Genomic DNA, 16,554 nt, shown 5'->3' with positions numbered 1-16,554 from the left:
ATGGGAATCTGAGTTGAGATTCCCAAATAGCTCATCTACCCGGTTGTGACCTCTGAGATTTGTAGAACTTCACCTTTTCCCCACATCAACCGGTTTGACCTTCAGCAGATTTACTACCGGGGCAGGTGGCATAATTCTTAGTTTAGAAATTGTAGAATGGACTTAGAGTTTAAGTTACTTGGTAGTAGAGGTCAAGAGCAGAGCCAAGATTGGCGGTTCCAGCTCTGTGAGCTTTTACATTTTCCCCAGTGTCCTGATGATTTTCATATCCACTGATGTAGTCATTCATGGTCCAGAAAAGGTAAATGCAAGTAAAATGTTCTTTGTTTATGGTAAAAATGCAGAGCCATCTTAAAGGCCTAGCATTAGAAAAAGGATTTGATCAATTTGAGTTATCAGCATGGCAGAATATTAAGTAGTTCTTCCAATGTACAATTATGGTTCCCTCAGGGAGAGGTCTGACGAGTGGGTAGTACACAAAATAGAGCTGTCCCTGTAAACACATGGTGGGTTATAGTTGTGTTTAGCTCATGAGAAAGCAAAACTTACTTTTTAGTATTTTCTTCAGTGCTTTGTTGGATCTATGCTACTGAGATCTGGTTTATTTGAGCCAAAGAGAATATTTGAAATTGCCATTGTCTCAGAATCTGGCATATAGGTTCACGAGCCATAGTGTGCCTGAGAGATTAAAAAAATGTGAATTATCTTTATTGAAATCATCGTTATTCTTTAAAATGCACTTATAAGAAAATGTGGGAAACCTAGAGAAATTTTCAAGTTAGTGGGAAATGTCTGACACACAGTTCTATAAAATAAAGGTAGTTTTGTGTGTGTGTGGGGGGCACGGTATCATATTATTGAATTGTCTAAAAGAGTTTACCTTTTCAAGATTATAAGAAATTATGAGACTATAAAATAAAAAGGAAAACCCAGAGAAATGAAAATTAGGGGAGGGTGGAAAAGCAGAAGGGGTGGTTGGGTTGAACACATGCAGTTTGTTTCTGTGGGAACACCACACTGAACCCCATGACGTGTACGATTAATACATGTTTTTTTTTTTTTTTTTTTAATAAACCCAAGACCACAGTCACATTAGGCAAAAGTCACCATGATTAATGTTTTGTGATCTCCTTTTTGTAGTTTTCTGATTTGTGTGGATGAGGGATTCTGTCCCCCTCCTTGGGATCATGTTACTTGATTGTGTAAAGGAGAGATTATCTCTGGATATTCTGTGTGATACCCAATACGTTTCAGACCAGGAGTCCCTAACCTTTGAAACTGGCATGGCCTTTGCTTTTGGGGGTTGATGTCGAACCCTTAATGCCTGCCAGGGACAAGTGTGGGCAGGGCCTGCTGGAACCCGGAGCCTGCCAGGTTTGTGGGGAGGGTGGCCTGAATCATTATCTGCAACTTGCCTTCACAGGTGCTGATCTGTCAATTAAATGTGGCAATCAGGAAGGCAGGCAGTAAAATCAGGAGGAGTGCACAGAACTCTTCCAGTTACCATTTGACAGAGGAGAAGTGGGAAGGAGCACATTTCTCCCTAACAGATAAGTGGCAGAAGTTCAGTCTAGGGTTTGTAGATGGAAAATAGAGCCCAGGGAAAGGTCAGGGGCTCTGTAACTGTGCTCTTTGCCTCATTGTCTGGCAGCACTCCGTTCCCTAGAATGAAGAGTGTGATAGCTGAGAGTCCCCACAGATGTGGGGCATCATAATGTATTGAATAATTTTTATTTACACAAGGAAAGAAGTCATGTGATCTTCTTTACATGAAAATGACAGGCTGTCAAACTCTGGAAAGTCATTACTATATTCTGGTAAATATATACTATTACTTAATTTCCCCTGTCAACCTGCCTCTGAATCTAGCTCTTAAAAAAGCAAAGTGTCTCTCTTTTTTTTTAAGTGTTTAAAGTCTTTTTCCCATTACAACCTCAAATGGGAATATTCTATGGAATGAGAACTTGGGGAGAAGAAAGCCAAGAGAGTGGGGTGGGTCGGTGAAAGGAAGATAGTGAGGCGTAGGTTCTAGAAAGAGAGGAATACCGGCTGTGTGGCTGTGGGTGCTCTTCTTCCCTCCTCCTCCATGTTTGTTTTAGTATGTGAAATATCTTCACTCCCCATCTTTATTCTTTTTTCTTCTTCAAAATCAATTTTCTTTCCTGGTCCCTCTTTTAACTCAATGGCCTCTTGGGGAGAATTGATGGCAACTTACTGAAAACCTTGAGAGAGCCCTGTTGTAGCAAGTACAGGTTGAATATCTTTTATCCAAAAATCTATAATCTGAAATGTTTGGGATGCTGCCATCACATGTGCCTGTGTTTAGAAATTTTCATACCTGACTGCATTTGATAGGTTGTAGTTACAGATTCAGTGACACTACAAATGTTACATCAGACTACCTTCAGGCTGTGTGTATAGAGTGTACTTGAAGCATAAATCAATTTTGGGTTTAAACTTGGGTCCCATTTCCAATATATCATGTTGCATATATGTAAATATTCCAAAATCTAAAAAAAAAAAAAAAAAAAAAAAACCCTGAAATCCAAAACACTCTTAGTGTCAAGCATGTTAGATAATGGCAAGTTGTGCATAATACCAACGGCTCTTATTTTTTTTGTGTATGTTTCCTTTACTAGTCTGAAAGTGCTAACAGGTATCATTCTTTAAGCAATATTTATTTTCCTGTTAACTGGCAGAATATGACAATATAAAATTGATTGATAATTAAATAATAATTGAATTCATTAACAAGTTGATAATTGAATAAATTAATCTTTTAAAGGAAATATTAAAACTGAGATTATGAGACACATATCTCCCATTGACTTCTTGCAAACATTCATTATATTAGAATATTCTAGCATCTTCTGTTAGAAGACTTAAAGATGCCCAATCAATACTTGTCTTCCTGGTATAGAAGGAAGACCAAGTTTTAAATCAATGGATATGTAAAGATCAGCAGTTAGAGAATTAAAACCACCTTTATATTACCGATATAAGATATGTTCTCCTGTGTCAGCTGAGGTAAGGGCCAGTGGTTACTACCTCTCTGTCCTCCCAGGTCACACCTTGTGCTCTACTGGAAGGAGGCTTGGGTCTGAAGGAGAAACCCTTAACCAGGGTGTAGAGAGAAGCAGGAAGGAAAGCTCCTCCTCCCGCAGCCCCCAGCTCCCTCCCTGCAGCTGGGGACCTTGTCTGTAGCCCACTAAGTAGGAAACCCCTTGCCTCCGGGGGCAAAGGAGGCCCGGAAAGCTCTGAAATGGATTAGATCAATTCAGTCATAATCTGCTACAAGGCCATTCACTTCCGTGTCTGTTTCCCATCATAATGTCAGCTATGATCCATCCAATACAGCTCACCAGAGATTTCACGGAGGGATCAAGTCACAAAGTTAAGATACTGCAGTGAAAATCACCAGCCTGGTAGACATGGCCCATCACAGGGAGGCAGAGAGGTCGTGAATGAGAAGACGAATCCCAAACCTGACACCTGAGTAATAATCTTGGAGCTGAGTGACCTTGGCCCAGTTACCTCGCCTCCTTGTATTTCAGTTTATCCATAAAATAGATAATAATAGCACTTGTGGATAGGATTGCTGCAGCTAGTGAATGAATGAATTCATATAAAGAGCTTAGAACTAATGCTCCGCACATAGCTAAACGCGTTCATCACAACTTCAGGAAAAGTTTTTGAATATAAACCCTTTCCTATTATGAAACTCTCAGGAGTTATTTAAAATTCAGATTCAGTTCCCCTGGCAAGACATGAAAGTTCAGGGTGGTAGACCCATATCAAATTATCCTGGCGGGTGTTAGCATTCAGATGATGTTGTTGTCCTGTCTTGTTTTCTTTGTTGTAGCTCAAGAGGTCTCCTCACCTGGGGGCAGCTGGGGTGGTGCCTTCAGCACGCTGCATCCTGGCTCACTCTCACTAGAATGCGTGTGGTTTCCTCTGGGTTCCAGCAGTTCTAGTAGTTCAGTAGTAAGACTCTCCTGAGCCTCACTTGATTCTAGAATCTTATAAGACACCCTGGAGTATCAGAGTGTCAACCTGAAATCTGCCAGATTTGGAAAACATGCTTCCTTCCACTCTCCAGGTACTAATTCTAAGCAGAAATTGTTCCCAGTATTTCACGCTTGTGAAGGAGGGAAGGAGACAGTATAGGCCGATGTTGGCGTCCATTGGTACTGCTTGTTGACAGTCTGGGACATTAGCCCATAACACTTGACAGGGAGAGGTCACCGTTAGCCAGGGGGCTAGTCTAGGTGCTTTGGGGTTGAGGAAGAGCCACCTGTACAGATTTTCCTCCTTTTTCAGGAAGTGGCATCAAGACACTGGCCTTCCCTGAGAGCTTTAGAAATGTGCACTGGTGGCAGCCGGGTTACTGGGTCTTTCTTTGTTCTCTGCGTGTGTGGGTCTGTTTCTTCCTGGAGCCCTGTTTCTGGCACTCTCAGGCTGGATGGTGTCTGCTCTGCTGAGGGACGGGGCATCTCAAATGCCTGGGCTGAGAAGTCGATGCCGGAACACAGCGTGGCTGCCATCGCCTCTCACGTGGACTCGCTGAGGCCTGGGACCTCCATCTCAGGGAGGTCGTTTCCCTGTTTGCACTTGCTTCAATGGGGTGTTTTCAGCAGATCCTGGAGGGTGTTGTGGGTGCGTGGGAAGCTCGTGTCCTTAAGGGCCATTGGGGAAAGAGCTTGGCCCTGTGCACAGCTGTCTTCCACAGGGTTGACTGTGGCCTTCTGCTCTGCAAGATGGCTTGGGACTTCAGGAATTGCTGGTCCTCTCCTGTCCCCCTCTCTAAGGAAGGTTCACTTGAAGGTCAGTTTAATCAGCTTCTCACATCGGTCCTTGTCCTTCTGGGTTCCTTAGTGGACTCTTTACATCGTGATAGATTTTTTTTCCCTTTATGTTTCTTGAGGTTTTTTTTTTTTTTTTTTTTTTTTTTGCGGGGGAGGGACCAGTTCTTCCAGGTGAGAGATCAAATCAGTGCATTCTGGGACCACTGGGGACATCCATTGTTCAAGCAAGTCCTTGTTTTCTCTGCTGCACTGGGCAGTCTCACCCAGGAGATAGTCCCCTGTCAGAGCGACTCTGCGTCCGGCCTGGCTCAGTCTCCTGGCCCTGCTGGGTTTTCCTTGAACGTGTTTCCTTTCTGCTTGTTTCTCTGTCTTGACCAGCTCCCGAGTATGTTTCCTCAGAGCCCAAGCAGTGATCCTATCCCACCTCATCTGCCCCAGCCGTCTGCGCCTCCTGTTGCTGTCCCCTGTCAGGAGCCTGCCTCGGGCTGGGAAGGTCCAGCTCGTCACCCACTCTCCCTGTGTGTCCGTCAGCTTTCTGCCATTGTGACAGACAGAAGGAGGGAGGATTGGAGGAGGGAGACAAAGTAGAGGGAGGGAGACAAACAAAAGAGGTTTCAGACAGGTCAGTCCACGGTTGCTTGGTCTCATTGCCTTGGGCCCGTGTGTAAGTCAAGGGAAGCATGTGGGGAACAGAGAGGAGGGGCTTGCAGGGCCATGGCCCTGCTCCTAGAGGACCTTCGACCTCTCAGGAGTGGGGGGGGGGGGGGCTGGGTCAAGCCTTCAGCTGGTGGCCTCTCAGGAACATTTAAGATACAAACCATAACACAAGGGGGGACCTAAAAGTGTGTTTCTCCATAGTTCCTGGGACTGGACCCTAGCTCTGTTGGAAGGGACACTTCTAGTCTGCTGATATCTTTCCTGTCTTCCTTTATTAGTACATTTTTAAAGATTTAGCTTCCCCATTTTAAATACCTTCTCGTATGGAGCGCAGGGTATCTCCATTTTTTTCTTTTTTGGTCTGTTTCACTGGCCTTCAAGGTTTTCTGTTCTCCTTCAGCTTTTACTTGTTCCCGTCCCTCTTTCCTCTGTGGTAAAATTTACCATTTTAACCAATTTTATCTTAGGTGTTAAGTGTGTTCCTATTGTACAGGCATTGCCCCCATCCATCTCCAGAGTACTTTCATCTTGCACAACTGTGGCTGCACACCAGTAAACACTAAAGACTCATTCCCTGTCCGCCAGCCCTTGGAAAGTAGTAATCTACTTTCTGTCTTTAGACGGTGGGTCCTTCGTATAAATGGGATCATGTAGTGTTTGTCATGTTTCTGGCTTGTTTCACTTAGCACAATGTTTTCAGGATTTGTCTGTGTTAATAGCATGCATCAAAATTTCATTCCTCTTGAAGACTGCATACTATTCCATAGGATGTACATCCTGTTTTCTTTATTCATTCATTCATTGATGGACATCTGGGTACATTTCACTTTTTGGCTATTGTGGATAATGCTACAATGAAGATGAGTGTACAGGTATCTCCTTGAGGCCCTGTGACCACTTTTGAGTAAATAACTAGAATTGCAGTTGCTAAATTAATGGTGCTTCTATGTTTAATTTTAGTGTTTGCTTCCACAGTACCTTTGCTAGCCTCATTCTTGCCTTGGCCACACCAGTTGAAGTACACACTGTGCCCATGTTGGTGAAAGTCAAGCTTTAGCAGCCTGCATTATAAAGCTTGACCTTTTGCTGAGCCAGGGCCCTGTTTCAGGGCCTGAGCCCGACCTTCAGGATCCACTTGCCATTTGCTTCTGGGCCAGCAGCATCCAATTGTATAAAAATAGCTACATGCCTTTGGACAGATCCAAGATCGCTGCATGACCTACCAAGGTCCCACACAGCTGTTCTGAACCTGCCAGCCCAGGTCGTAGTAATTAAAAAATAAGTTATTTTCCCAAGCATAAAAACCAAGGTGTTGTGCCATATGGGTCATCTCTACTCGGTTGCACCAAAGTCCTATTATCGAAAGGGTTAACTTATTCTCAGATTGCTTTTGGTCTGTCAGGGTTTCTAGCACTTTCAGGGGATGGGAGGCAGCGTGCCTTAAATGACCCTTCTTCTTTTTTCTTGGGTCCTGAACCAGTTGTGAAATCTCACAAAAAGAAATTGAAGTGTTGTAGTGGGGGAAAAAATCCCTTCTCTTAGAAACCAAAGGAGTGAGGAAGAGGAGTTTCCTTCTAACAACTTTAATGTGGGAAACAATGCTTCCCACGTTTGTTTATTGTAGTTTGGCTAAATAAATGCATCACTTGTGAATAATCAAATAAAAACAAAAAAACTCTCCCTTTGAGGCTGTTGGTTGGTGTATGTGGCTCACTTAATGCTCATAACTTTGCTGTGAATTCAGTAAGTCTATTTTGTAGAAGCCGAAGTTTAGTCTTAGGGTGGGAAGAGAATGTCCCCATGGATTTATGGCTGGGGTTTGACCTTGAATCTGTGTTGACCACAAAGCCACTGCTGCCTTTTCTAAAATGATGTGGATAAGAAAAAATGTTATACATATTACTAACCCTTTTTTCCCCTAAAACAAAACTACAAAGTTCATTCCAGCCAGTTCCCAGTTTTTGCAGAATGTTTTTGTGAGTCGTTCTGACAATGCAGGCATATTTTGTTTCGGTGGCTAATGTCAGAATGGAAGGGCAGGGGTGGGGGTTGAAACAATTATTGTTTCATATCGGGGTCAAATAACTGTGTGGTGCTTGCTAAGAGTTCAGCTGAGCCTGTCTGTCATGCAGGAAGCACTAAATGAGGAATTTGGTTATGGAGTCAGAGTGTAATGTGGAAGGGGCCTGAGAGCTCTCATTTAATACAAGATCTTTGCTGTGCAGACTCCGGTGGACACAGCTCCCTGGCGGGGGGTGGGGACGGGCAGAATCTGTGTTCCTGTTGAAACAGAGGTGGCATAAGAGATTGATGAAGAGCTCCAAAATGTAGCATTCAGAACTAGCAAGGAGAAAAGGGTGTCTAAGAAAAATGGACTGTAAGGTTGGCACTTATTAAGTAACTCTTTTATATTTCATAATAATATTCCTTAAATGAAAGGTTTTTGTGTGTGAGTGTTACCTTGAAATCATGATTCAAGTGCCTTGAGCATTCTCTTTGGATTAATGTAGTATACAGATTCTTGTCTACTTCTGTTAAGTTTCGTCTTGTTAATACAAGTCATTTAAAATGACTTTCTTCCTTTTTTTTTTTTTTTGCACCCAATCCCTCAAATTCACTGTGCTTATAAGACCATCAGTTTCTTAGCAAGTGGAGGGAGATGATTTCTTTCCTCTTAATATCTAGTTTCCCAAACTCCTACCCACTTCACCACAAAATCACGGGAGTACATGCCTTATGAGAAAGGGGTTTTAGCATTTCTTTATCTTATCTGTTGCATTTTATCGGCATTTATATTCAATTATGTGCCTTTGTTTTGATGAATGCTTAGGCCTGTAAGTACCTAGGAGGAGTAGACTTGGTATATACCCCATGTACCCGGAGAAAATACTCAAGTACTGACTGTTTTGCATGAAAAGACCCGGAACACCCCATGCCCCATTTTCCTACTGACTGGCCCCAGGATCTTTGATAAGTCACTTCCTCAAACTACATTTCCTCCCATCTTCTTAAAAGGAATACTTTCACATACTTTATATGACGACTATTAAGAAAATATGAACTAAGATGTTAAAGTAATATGGGAGGTTTCAAGAACTGAGAATTAGGGTTTTGTTCATTTTTCTCTCATAATTTGCCCAGGCACACCGTGGATTATTAGGCCATGTCCTGCTCTCACTGAGTGCTCAGTTGGCTCCTGAATGCTAGTCTGAGTAGTTGCTTCAGATGGCTCATGTTTTGCTCATAGTTTCTTTTTAAAAGTTTCATTCTTTTTGAAAAGCACGAACTTGTAGATTTCTCTTAGAAAATTCAGCATGCTGCACGGGCAGTTTGGAGGTGCTAGGACTCCCCCTTGTGGGATTCTGAGATGTACTCTACAGCAAAGAAATGAAGCCCCAGGGTTTGCTTCCCTGCCCTAGAAATCTGTCATCCCAAGTGCTTCAAGATCTGAGACCTTTTGAGCCCCATTATTGACATCACAGGTCCCATGGTTCAGGGTCCACAAACTTTGTTTCATTAGCAAAATTATTTAAAATGTTATATAAATAAAACGATGACTAGGCCATGTATAAAATATGAAACGAATAAATTTTGTCTTTAGACTTGGATCCCATCTCCTAGAGATCTCGTAATGTATATGGAAATAGTTCCAAGTCCCCCTGCCCAAAATCTGAAATAGTTCTGGTGCCAAGCATTTTGAATAGAGTGTATTTTTGTCATGCTTCTAGCTAATTTTGTCATGCTTAAAATGTCAGATTATAAATTTATCCATGTAGAAATTTACCAAAAGGACAAACTATTAAGCTTTAAGTCATATCAAATTACTGGACATAGGGCTTTTAACCCATATTCAAAATCAGAATTTTGAACTTCTATTAATTTCTCTCTACTCAGACATTTAAGGGAAAAGACATAGTTGCAGATTCCTTTAAAAGAATCTTAATTATAAAAGTGTACTTTGAAAGTATGCTGATTTTTTTTTTAAACTTTGAATAGTTCAGATCAGAAGTACACCAAATGTCAGGTTTGGTATAACCTATTATAGGTATTTTAAAATTATTTTTAGTTTCTTCCCATTCCCAGTTTGCCCAGCCCCACTGTGATTATGACTGCGGGCCAACTGTTCTGTTCATTTGCTAACTGCATGTTGAGTACCTATTGAGTGATATAGACTTTGTGATAAAAGCACAGACTGGGTGCTTGTGGTCTGCTGGGGAGGGTGACCTTGACCAGTTTGTTACATTATAATGAGGAGTGTTAAGAAGGTCAGGTGCAAGGTGCTGTAGGTGTGGCAGTGCTATTGTAGCACAAAAGCAAGTACAGAAAGGAACAGGCAGGTCTGGGTTCCAATAGAACTTTGTTTACAGAAGCAGGAAGTGGGCCGGAGTTAGCCTGTGGCATAGTTTGCCAGCCCTGGAAGTCTGTATTTAAGAATGAAGACACATGGATGGGTTCAGGGGCTTCTGGGGAGGAACAGTTACTCTAACTTTGTTCTGGATTTGAAGGTGGCGTAAAGTTGGTGTTTGGGTCTCTGGCTCACACAACCATATGAATAATGGTACAGTTGATGAATATGGGTCTTAAGATACGGGACACAGCCAAGGTGGCTGCTTGGGGGGTGTTGGACTCTGGGTGTGCAGAAAGATCCGAGTTCGAGAAATAAATGCTGGAGGCTTCGCCTTGTCAGAGAGCTTCCTCAGGAAGAGAGAGGAGGGCCAAGATGGCCTCCAGGATTACTCCAGGGTCTGGTGGTTGGAGAGGAGGAGAGGAGCCAGAGAGGGACAAGTGGTTAATGGTGTTCACTGAGGCCGAAGGAGACAAGAGCAAAAGGAGCAGCTCCTGTTGGTGGGCTTCTTGCAGACCATTTGTAACTGTGGTTAAAGCATTTTTAGAAAGTTACGGGCTTTTTTGGTATATGTCCTTGGTGGAGGGATTTTTTCATAAGAAAGACAAATTTAAAAATCGAGTTCTTAGGATTTTAGGTTCGCTGTATAAATCTTATTATTCTCTTTAAGAAAACTAGTGGTTACTAGCAACTTTTGAAAAGTGCCTTTGACTAACATTTGGTCCCGTTGATAAGGTTGGCTTCACTGTACATAGTTTTATTACCTTTAAAATGTAGTGTGTTTTATTCTTTTCTGTACTAAAACTGTCTGACAACTGAAGTAATACCCCCCCCCCCTCCCCAGCTGGGGATTGAAACCAAGGACTCAAAAATGCTCAGCACACATTTTACCAATGAGTTACACCCTCAGCCCCTAGAATGTTTTTCTATATATGTACTTGAGTAAGTCTTACATATTACATGATTGTGAGTCGGCTTCATAATGCATCTTCCTGGAGTTCACAGATGCTCACACACTGTGTAAGGCAGCCTGGGTTTGGGGAGTGTGTTTTACCCAGCTGAGATTTCCCAATGCTCTGACGTGTTCCCAGGTCAAGTACATAGAGTCCTGGTGCCAGAGACGTCAAACTTGAGGAAATTTTATGGCCCAGGTTCTTCAGATTCACATGCTGCACTTAATATCCAGGGTATTCACATTTGTCTGCAGCCCCTACCCTCCTACCCAAACGGCTGTGTCCCTCGATTGGATTTTTCATTTCCTTGCAGATAGGTTGGGATTGTTCCATGTGCCTAAGACCTTGGAACCTGACAAAGTCCTGCATTCTTTTCTCATAGTTTTGTCTCTTCCCCCCATAGCACTTCCGATATTAAAAATGATAGCTAGTTTAATTGTGGGTATTATCTTTTATAGTTTTGTCTGACTTGAGGGTCAGGGTCATGGCTTCTAAAGGTACGGATAGAAGGCACACTTGAAAACAATTATTTGACTGTTACTGTGTAAACCTACTTCAAACTCCAGCATTTGAACAGAATGTTCAACATGCATTGGAAACGCTGAAGCTACGGTGTTCTATGTATAGTTAGAACATATTCACCTGCCTATTGCCATGCTGAGAATTTTCATGTTGCCCAAGAAAGAATTTGTGATTTCCTTTAGAAAGTAAACCCAGCACTAATTTTTCTGTTTTGCACACTGTTGTATTTCCAGTAAACAGAATAATGCCCAGTATTTAGCAGATACTCAAATATTTGTTGAATAAATGAATGAATGTGGTTTCTGAATAAATGATGAATAGTATATTATTAATGCTGGATTGTGTTTTTTACATCCTTTATAAAGTTCTTTCCCCTCTTTTTCCTTGTAGGCAGAAACCACTAATAGTAGCCTCTTGCAAGTGCAGCTGGAATGCAGTTTACATAATAAAGTGTGTCAGCAATTAAAGGTAAGATATTTAGTATTTCTTCCTTCTTCCTGTCTCTCTACTTAAAAAAACCAACAGGAATAACAGAAAACCAGTCAGTCTGTCTGTCCTTGGAAATGAAGATGCCATGATCTTAAGTGCTTTTCTTTTTAAAAAATTGGCATTGCAAAGTTCAGATAATTTTTTGAGTTTTCACTTTCCCCTCCTTCCCTTCAATCGCAGAATTGTTATCTGGAGTCTGATGATGTTTTGCACTTACGAATGAACATAATTGTAACAATGGAAAATTCCTCAAAAGAATTTGAAGAAAACACACAAGATTTGTTAGATCATCTCTCTATTGTTTATGTAGCAACAGATAAATCTGAGACCTCAGGTAAGGTGAAATCTTTAGAAATTTTCATCATAGGGCTGGGGATGTAGTCAATTGTAGGTGTGCTGGCTTAGCATGCTTGAGACCTTGAGATTAATCCCCAGTTTTGCCAAAGGGGGGGAAATTCATTATGGTATATTTTGATTAATTTGTATTATCATTTGATAGCATTTACTTGTAGATTGTACTTAAGAGGCTAAGGCAGGAGGATTGCAAGTTTAAGGCCAGACTGGGCAACTTAGTGAAACCCTGTCTTAAAATTAAAAAAAAAAAAAGAAAGGTTGGGTTTGTAATTCCATGGTAGAGCACCCTGTGTTCAATCACCAGTACCTGGGGTGGGGTGGGGTGGGGTGGGGGAGGGAGTGTAACAGTAACTGGTTCTCAGCCTGCAGCTATTAACCAGGCTATATTATTTGGGGAAGGAGCTTAAATGACTATTGCAGACTGTTCTGAGTCTCCTTGTAAATGCTTTTTTTTTTTTTTAATGTTTTGAAGATAGTAAACAAATCAAATGGCCATGGTAGTCTAAATATTCAGTGTTTGAAGTCTGATGGCTCTTTATTTCAATTTTACTGCATGGCGGCTCTGTTAACAAGTCATGCTGTTTTGTATCTTAATAGCTGGGGGCTGGTTATTCTTGGATGCCTGACAAGTTAGAGTAAAATTTTTGTGTTCGGTTCTATGAATTTAACCTCTGGATGTAGGTGTCCTATTTATCGGAAACAACCTATTCATCCGTTTAACTTTCTAAGAACTTTTGTAGGAGACATACATCCTATGATCCGTGAAATTCATAATGTGGGATTTATTATAATTCTTTGGTTATGACAGTATGTGAGTGTATATGTGTATTCATATTTTTTAAAATGGTACAAACGTATACAAAAGCATAGTTCATTTTTTTTGTTTTTTAATTAGCAGTCTTGTTTTTTTGTACTGGGGCTGAACCCAGGGCCTTATGCATTCTAAGTGCGTGCTCTGTCACTGAGCTGCACCCCAGTGCTGTTGGCAGTCTTGTCAGTCAAACATCATTTAACTTTCAGTCCTAGAATTGGCCAGAGTAGTGATGGCCAGGTAGACATCGATGTGGAGAAGGCCCCTGCCCCATGGGGAACTTTTCCGTTGGTAAAGGCTAAAAGGAAGCATGTGTTTTAAGATGCCAGGAGTTTCATTCTTTCTGAATATAGTTGTCTAAATAAGGAAATGCAGGGGTGCCCAAGCAGCAGGAAAACAGCTTTATTTGAAGCTGTCCAGGTGATTAGTGTGATGTAGAAAAGACCAGATGACCCTAAATTCAGAATTTCTTTCCGGACTCTTGTACACCATTTTAAGAGCTGATGGTATCGGGCCTTTTTGTAAGGATCTTTTTTGTGTGACTTAAAAGAATACATAGAAGAAAATGGCTCCCAGTTTTGATTTCCATTTTGAAAAAAAAAAGAAGTTATTAGGAATGTTTAATCATTAAGGTGTGGAGATGAGATGACTCTTTGTTTTAATCTCATTGTTCTGATTCTTTTGAACAGATGAATCAGCAGTAAATATGTATATATTACATTCAGGAAACAGCCTTATATGGATACAGGTAATTATAAATTATAATTATAATTTAAAAATTCTCATACACAAGTAGAACTTGAAATCATAAGGGTGCATCAGATTGCAGAACATGAGGGTCTTTCAGGACAGTTGTGGAAACAGTTGCACACACTCTCTTTTGCTCTCCTTTAAAGCCATTCTTTTACTTGAAGCCTTATCTGGAGGGTGGGTGCCAGCACCCTCTCCCTGATGTGACAGACACATCTGCTGAGCAGTTGCTAGGTATACAGTCTCTGCTGTTTACTTATTTTAACAGAGTGGGTTTGGAATGGGTAAGTATTCTGGCTGAGAGTAGTAATGTGGACTTTTTGTTGTTGTTACAGGATGTACATCATTTCTCACAGAGAGATGCTCTGTCTCTTCAGTTTGAACCAGTCCTGCTGCCTACTTCTACAACAAACTTTACAAAGATCGCCTCTTTTAGTTGCAAAGGTATACATTTTAAAAATATTGGAGTGTTTTTTTTTTTTTTTTTGTTATCTAGTTGTTTGTTTGGTAATTTTTTCTGTGCAGGTACTCAAACTACAGCTGAGGCATGGTTTAAAAAAAAAAGCAAATGGGTTTGGTTTTAATAAACCACAGCCCTAATGTTTCTAAAAGATAGGGTGACATCAAAGCTCTTGTTGATGATACGTGCATTTTGCTATAAGTGTCCACAGGGGCTGGGGATATAGCTCAGTTGGTAGAGTGCTTGCCTCGCATGCACAAAGTCCTGGGTTCAATCCCCAGCACCACAAATTAAAAAAAAAAAAAAAAAAAAAATCCATGGATCCGTGGAGATACAGTGCAAGCTGTATGTGGACGTGTAGGTGTTTGAAAGTGTGTCTGCATGCCTGTATATACACAGAACACCTGGACAGTGCTTAAGAAAGTGCCAGCAGTTGCCTCTCCTAAGATAATTACAAAGTCTGGGCAAAGTTCACATTAGAATCACATTTTTTGTTTGAGTATTTGAATTTCTGTTTTTGCACCATATGTATAACTTTAAAAAGGAGAGTTAAGATTCAACACCAGTGAGCTTCATTTTTCACTTTTGTCATCTGGCAGATCTAAGGACTTTCCTCTTATTTATGATGAAGACAGATCTTTGTAAAAGAAATCCCCAAGTAATGACCCACCCCCTCCCATCAGGAAAAAATTGAGAGATTGGTTTAGAGAGGGGGAGCGGTGGGAGGTAGACACCATATTCCAGATAACTGGAACAAGCTAGTGGAGATAGACAGGGGCATTTGAGAGAGCATGCTGCCATATATACAAGATTCACTATTTTAATGGTGATAAAAAATGAATTAAAAAGTGATAAATAGGGCTGGGGATGTGGCTCAAGCGGTAGCGCGCTTGCCTGGCATGCGCGCGGCCCGGGTTCGATCCTCAGCACCACATACAAACAAAGATATTGTGTCCGCCGAAAACTAAAAAAATAAACATTAAAAAAAAAAAATTAAAAATAAATAAATAAATAATAATAATAATAAAAAAGAAAAAACTCTTTTAAAAAAAAAAGTGATAAATAAAAACTTGGGCTGGGGCTGTAGCTCTGTGGTAGAGGGCTTGCTTAGCATGTGTGAGGCAATCTTCAACACCACATAAAAATAAATAAATGTAAGTATTATGTCCGTCTACAACTAAAAAAAAATTTTTAAAAAAACTTTTAAGAAAAAGTTATAAAAACTATACCTTATTTTTTGTTCAGATTTAATGAAAGAAAAAATATTTATGCTTCACTTTAAAAAAATTTTTTTAAATATCTAAAGCAGCTATGTCCTGTGGCAGTGGGATGATAGAAGATGTGAAGAAATCAAAAATCACTCCAACACTAGAAGCATGCCTCTCCTCTCCGGTGGTGCAGGGGTAGGTTCATTTTGCTTTCCCTGAAGTCATATGGGGTTTTTTCCTCCCCTAGTAGGTCTTCAGAACTATAGCTCATGTGAGTCCTATGGGTCTTTTCCTGGACTTTCTTTGCTGTGCATTCACACTGCTAATAAGCAGGGAGAGGTGCCTTGGCAGAATGGGAAAGAGTAACTAAATAATTCAGTCTGAAGTAGGTTCTGGGCCAGGCCGCCAGGTGTGTGGGAAGGAGTGCTTAGATGGTGTTTTCTGAGTAGAATTTGGGTCCTGCTTTTGTCCTGGTAGCCTCCATTAGCTGCCCTGGTCATGGTGGGGCCACTTTGTCCTGGCCCTCAGGTGTTGCAAATGCGAACAGATGGTTCAGGAGGTGATTGTTGTGGTCGTTGGCAGCATCCATAATATCTTGTGGCATCCCCCGTTGGCACCTGGATCTCCCTGGAGTGCTGGGGTTCTCTGCACTTGGGCTGATGGCATGCGTGTCTTCTGCTCACAGGTATTTCAGAGTGGACCCTTCTGCAGCCCAATTTCATGTGGAGAGTCATGAGAACACATCAGGAGTGTGGTCAATATGGTACCTCAACCATTTTGACCGTAACATTGTGTTAAAGGATGTGTTTGTTTCCAAGGAGGCTAGGCACATTTTAAAGGTATGTATGGTGTTTTTCTTCCAGTGTTAACCTATTTTAAGCTTTGTTCAAAGTCAAATGTGATGAAATTCATATCTATAAAATTTAATTTTGGCTGGGCGTGATGGCATATGCCTTTAATCCCAGCGGCTCGGGAGGCTGAGGCAGGGGGATCACAAATTCAAAGCCAGCTTCAGCAAAAAGCGAGGTGCTAAGCAACTCAGAGAGCCCCTGTCTCTAAGTAAAATACAAAAAGGCTGGGAATGTGGCTCAGTGGTTGAGTGTCCCTGAGTTCAATCCCCAGTACCCCACCCCCCAAAAAAACTCATTAATTTTGACCTATTTTTAAAGCAACTCTTTTTCTTTAAAAACCTTTAGAATT

The 16,554-nt window shown here is 41.2% G+C and overlaps 1 protein-coding gene across 7 annotated transcripts in view; it reads left to right on the top strand.

Moving 5' to 3' along the window:
* Tmem131l (transmembrane 131 like) overlaps positions 1-16,554 on the top strand; it is a 172,403-nt gene that overhangs the window by 100,120 nt on the left and 55,729 nt on the right. For 4 of the 7 annotated variants that reach the window (XM_071614594.1, XM_071614591.1, XM_071614596.1 and 1 more), the window contains 6 exons: positions 11,673-11,750; positions 11,952-12,105; positions 13,626-13,684; positions 14,022-14,130; positions 15,453-15,549; positions 16,040-16,193. In XM_071614594.1, coding sequence (XP_071470695.1) covers positions 11,673-11,750; positions 11,952-12,105; positions 13,626-13,684; positions 14,022-14,130; positions 15,453-15,549; positions 16,040-16,193 — 651 coding nt within the window. Of the gene's footprint in view, positions 1-4,503; positions 4,825-11,672; positions 11,751-11,951; positions 12,106-13,625; positions 13,685-14,021; positions 14,131-15,452; positions 15,550-16,039; positions 16,194-16,554 lie in introns of those variants that run through there. The other 3 variants (XM_071614595.1, XM_071614593.1, XM_071614597.1) reach the window with 2 other exon arrangements.

This window comes from Marmota flaviventris, chromosome 7 (assembly GCF_047511675.1).
Source record: "Marmota flaviventris isolate mMarFla1 chromosome 7, mMarFla1.hap1, whole genome shotgun sequence".
NCBI lineage: Eukaryota > Metazoa > Chordata > Mammalia > Rodentia > Sciuridae > Marmota > Marmota flaviventris.
Note: the sequence above shows the minus strand (reverse complement) of the source record. Positions and strands in the feature narration are given on the sequence as shown.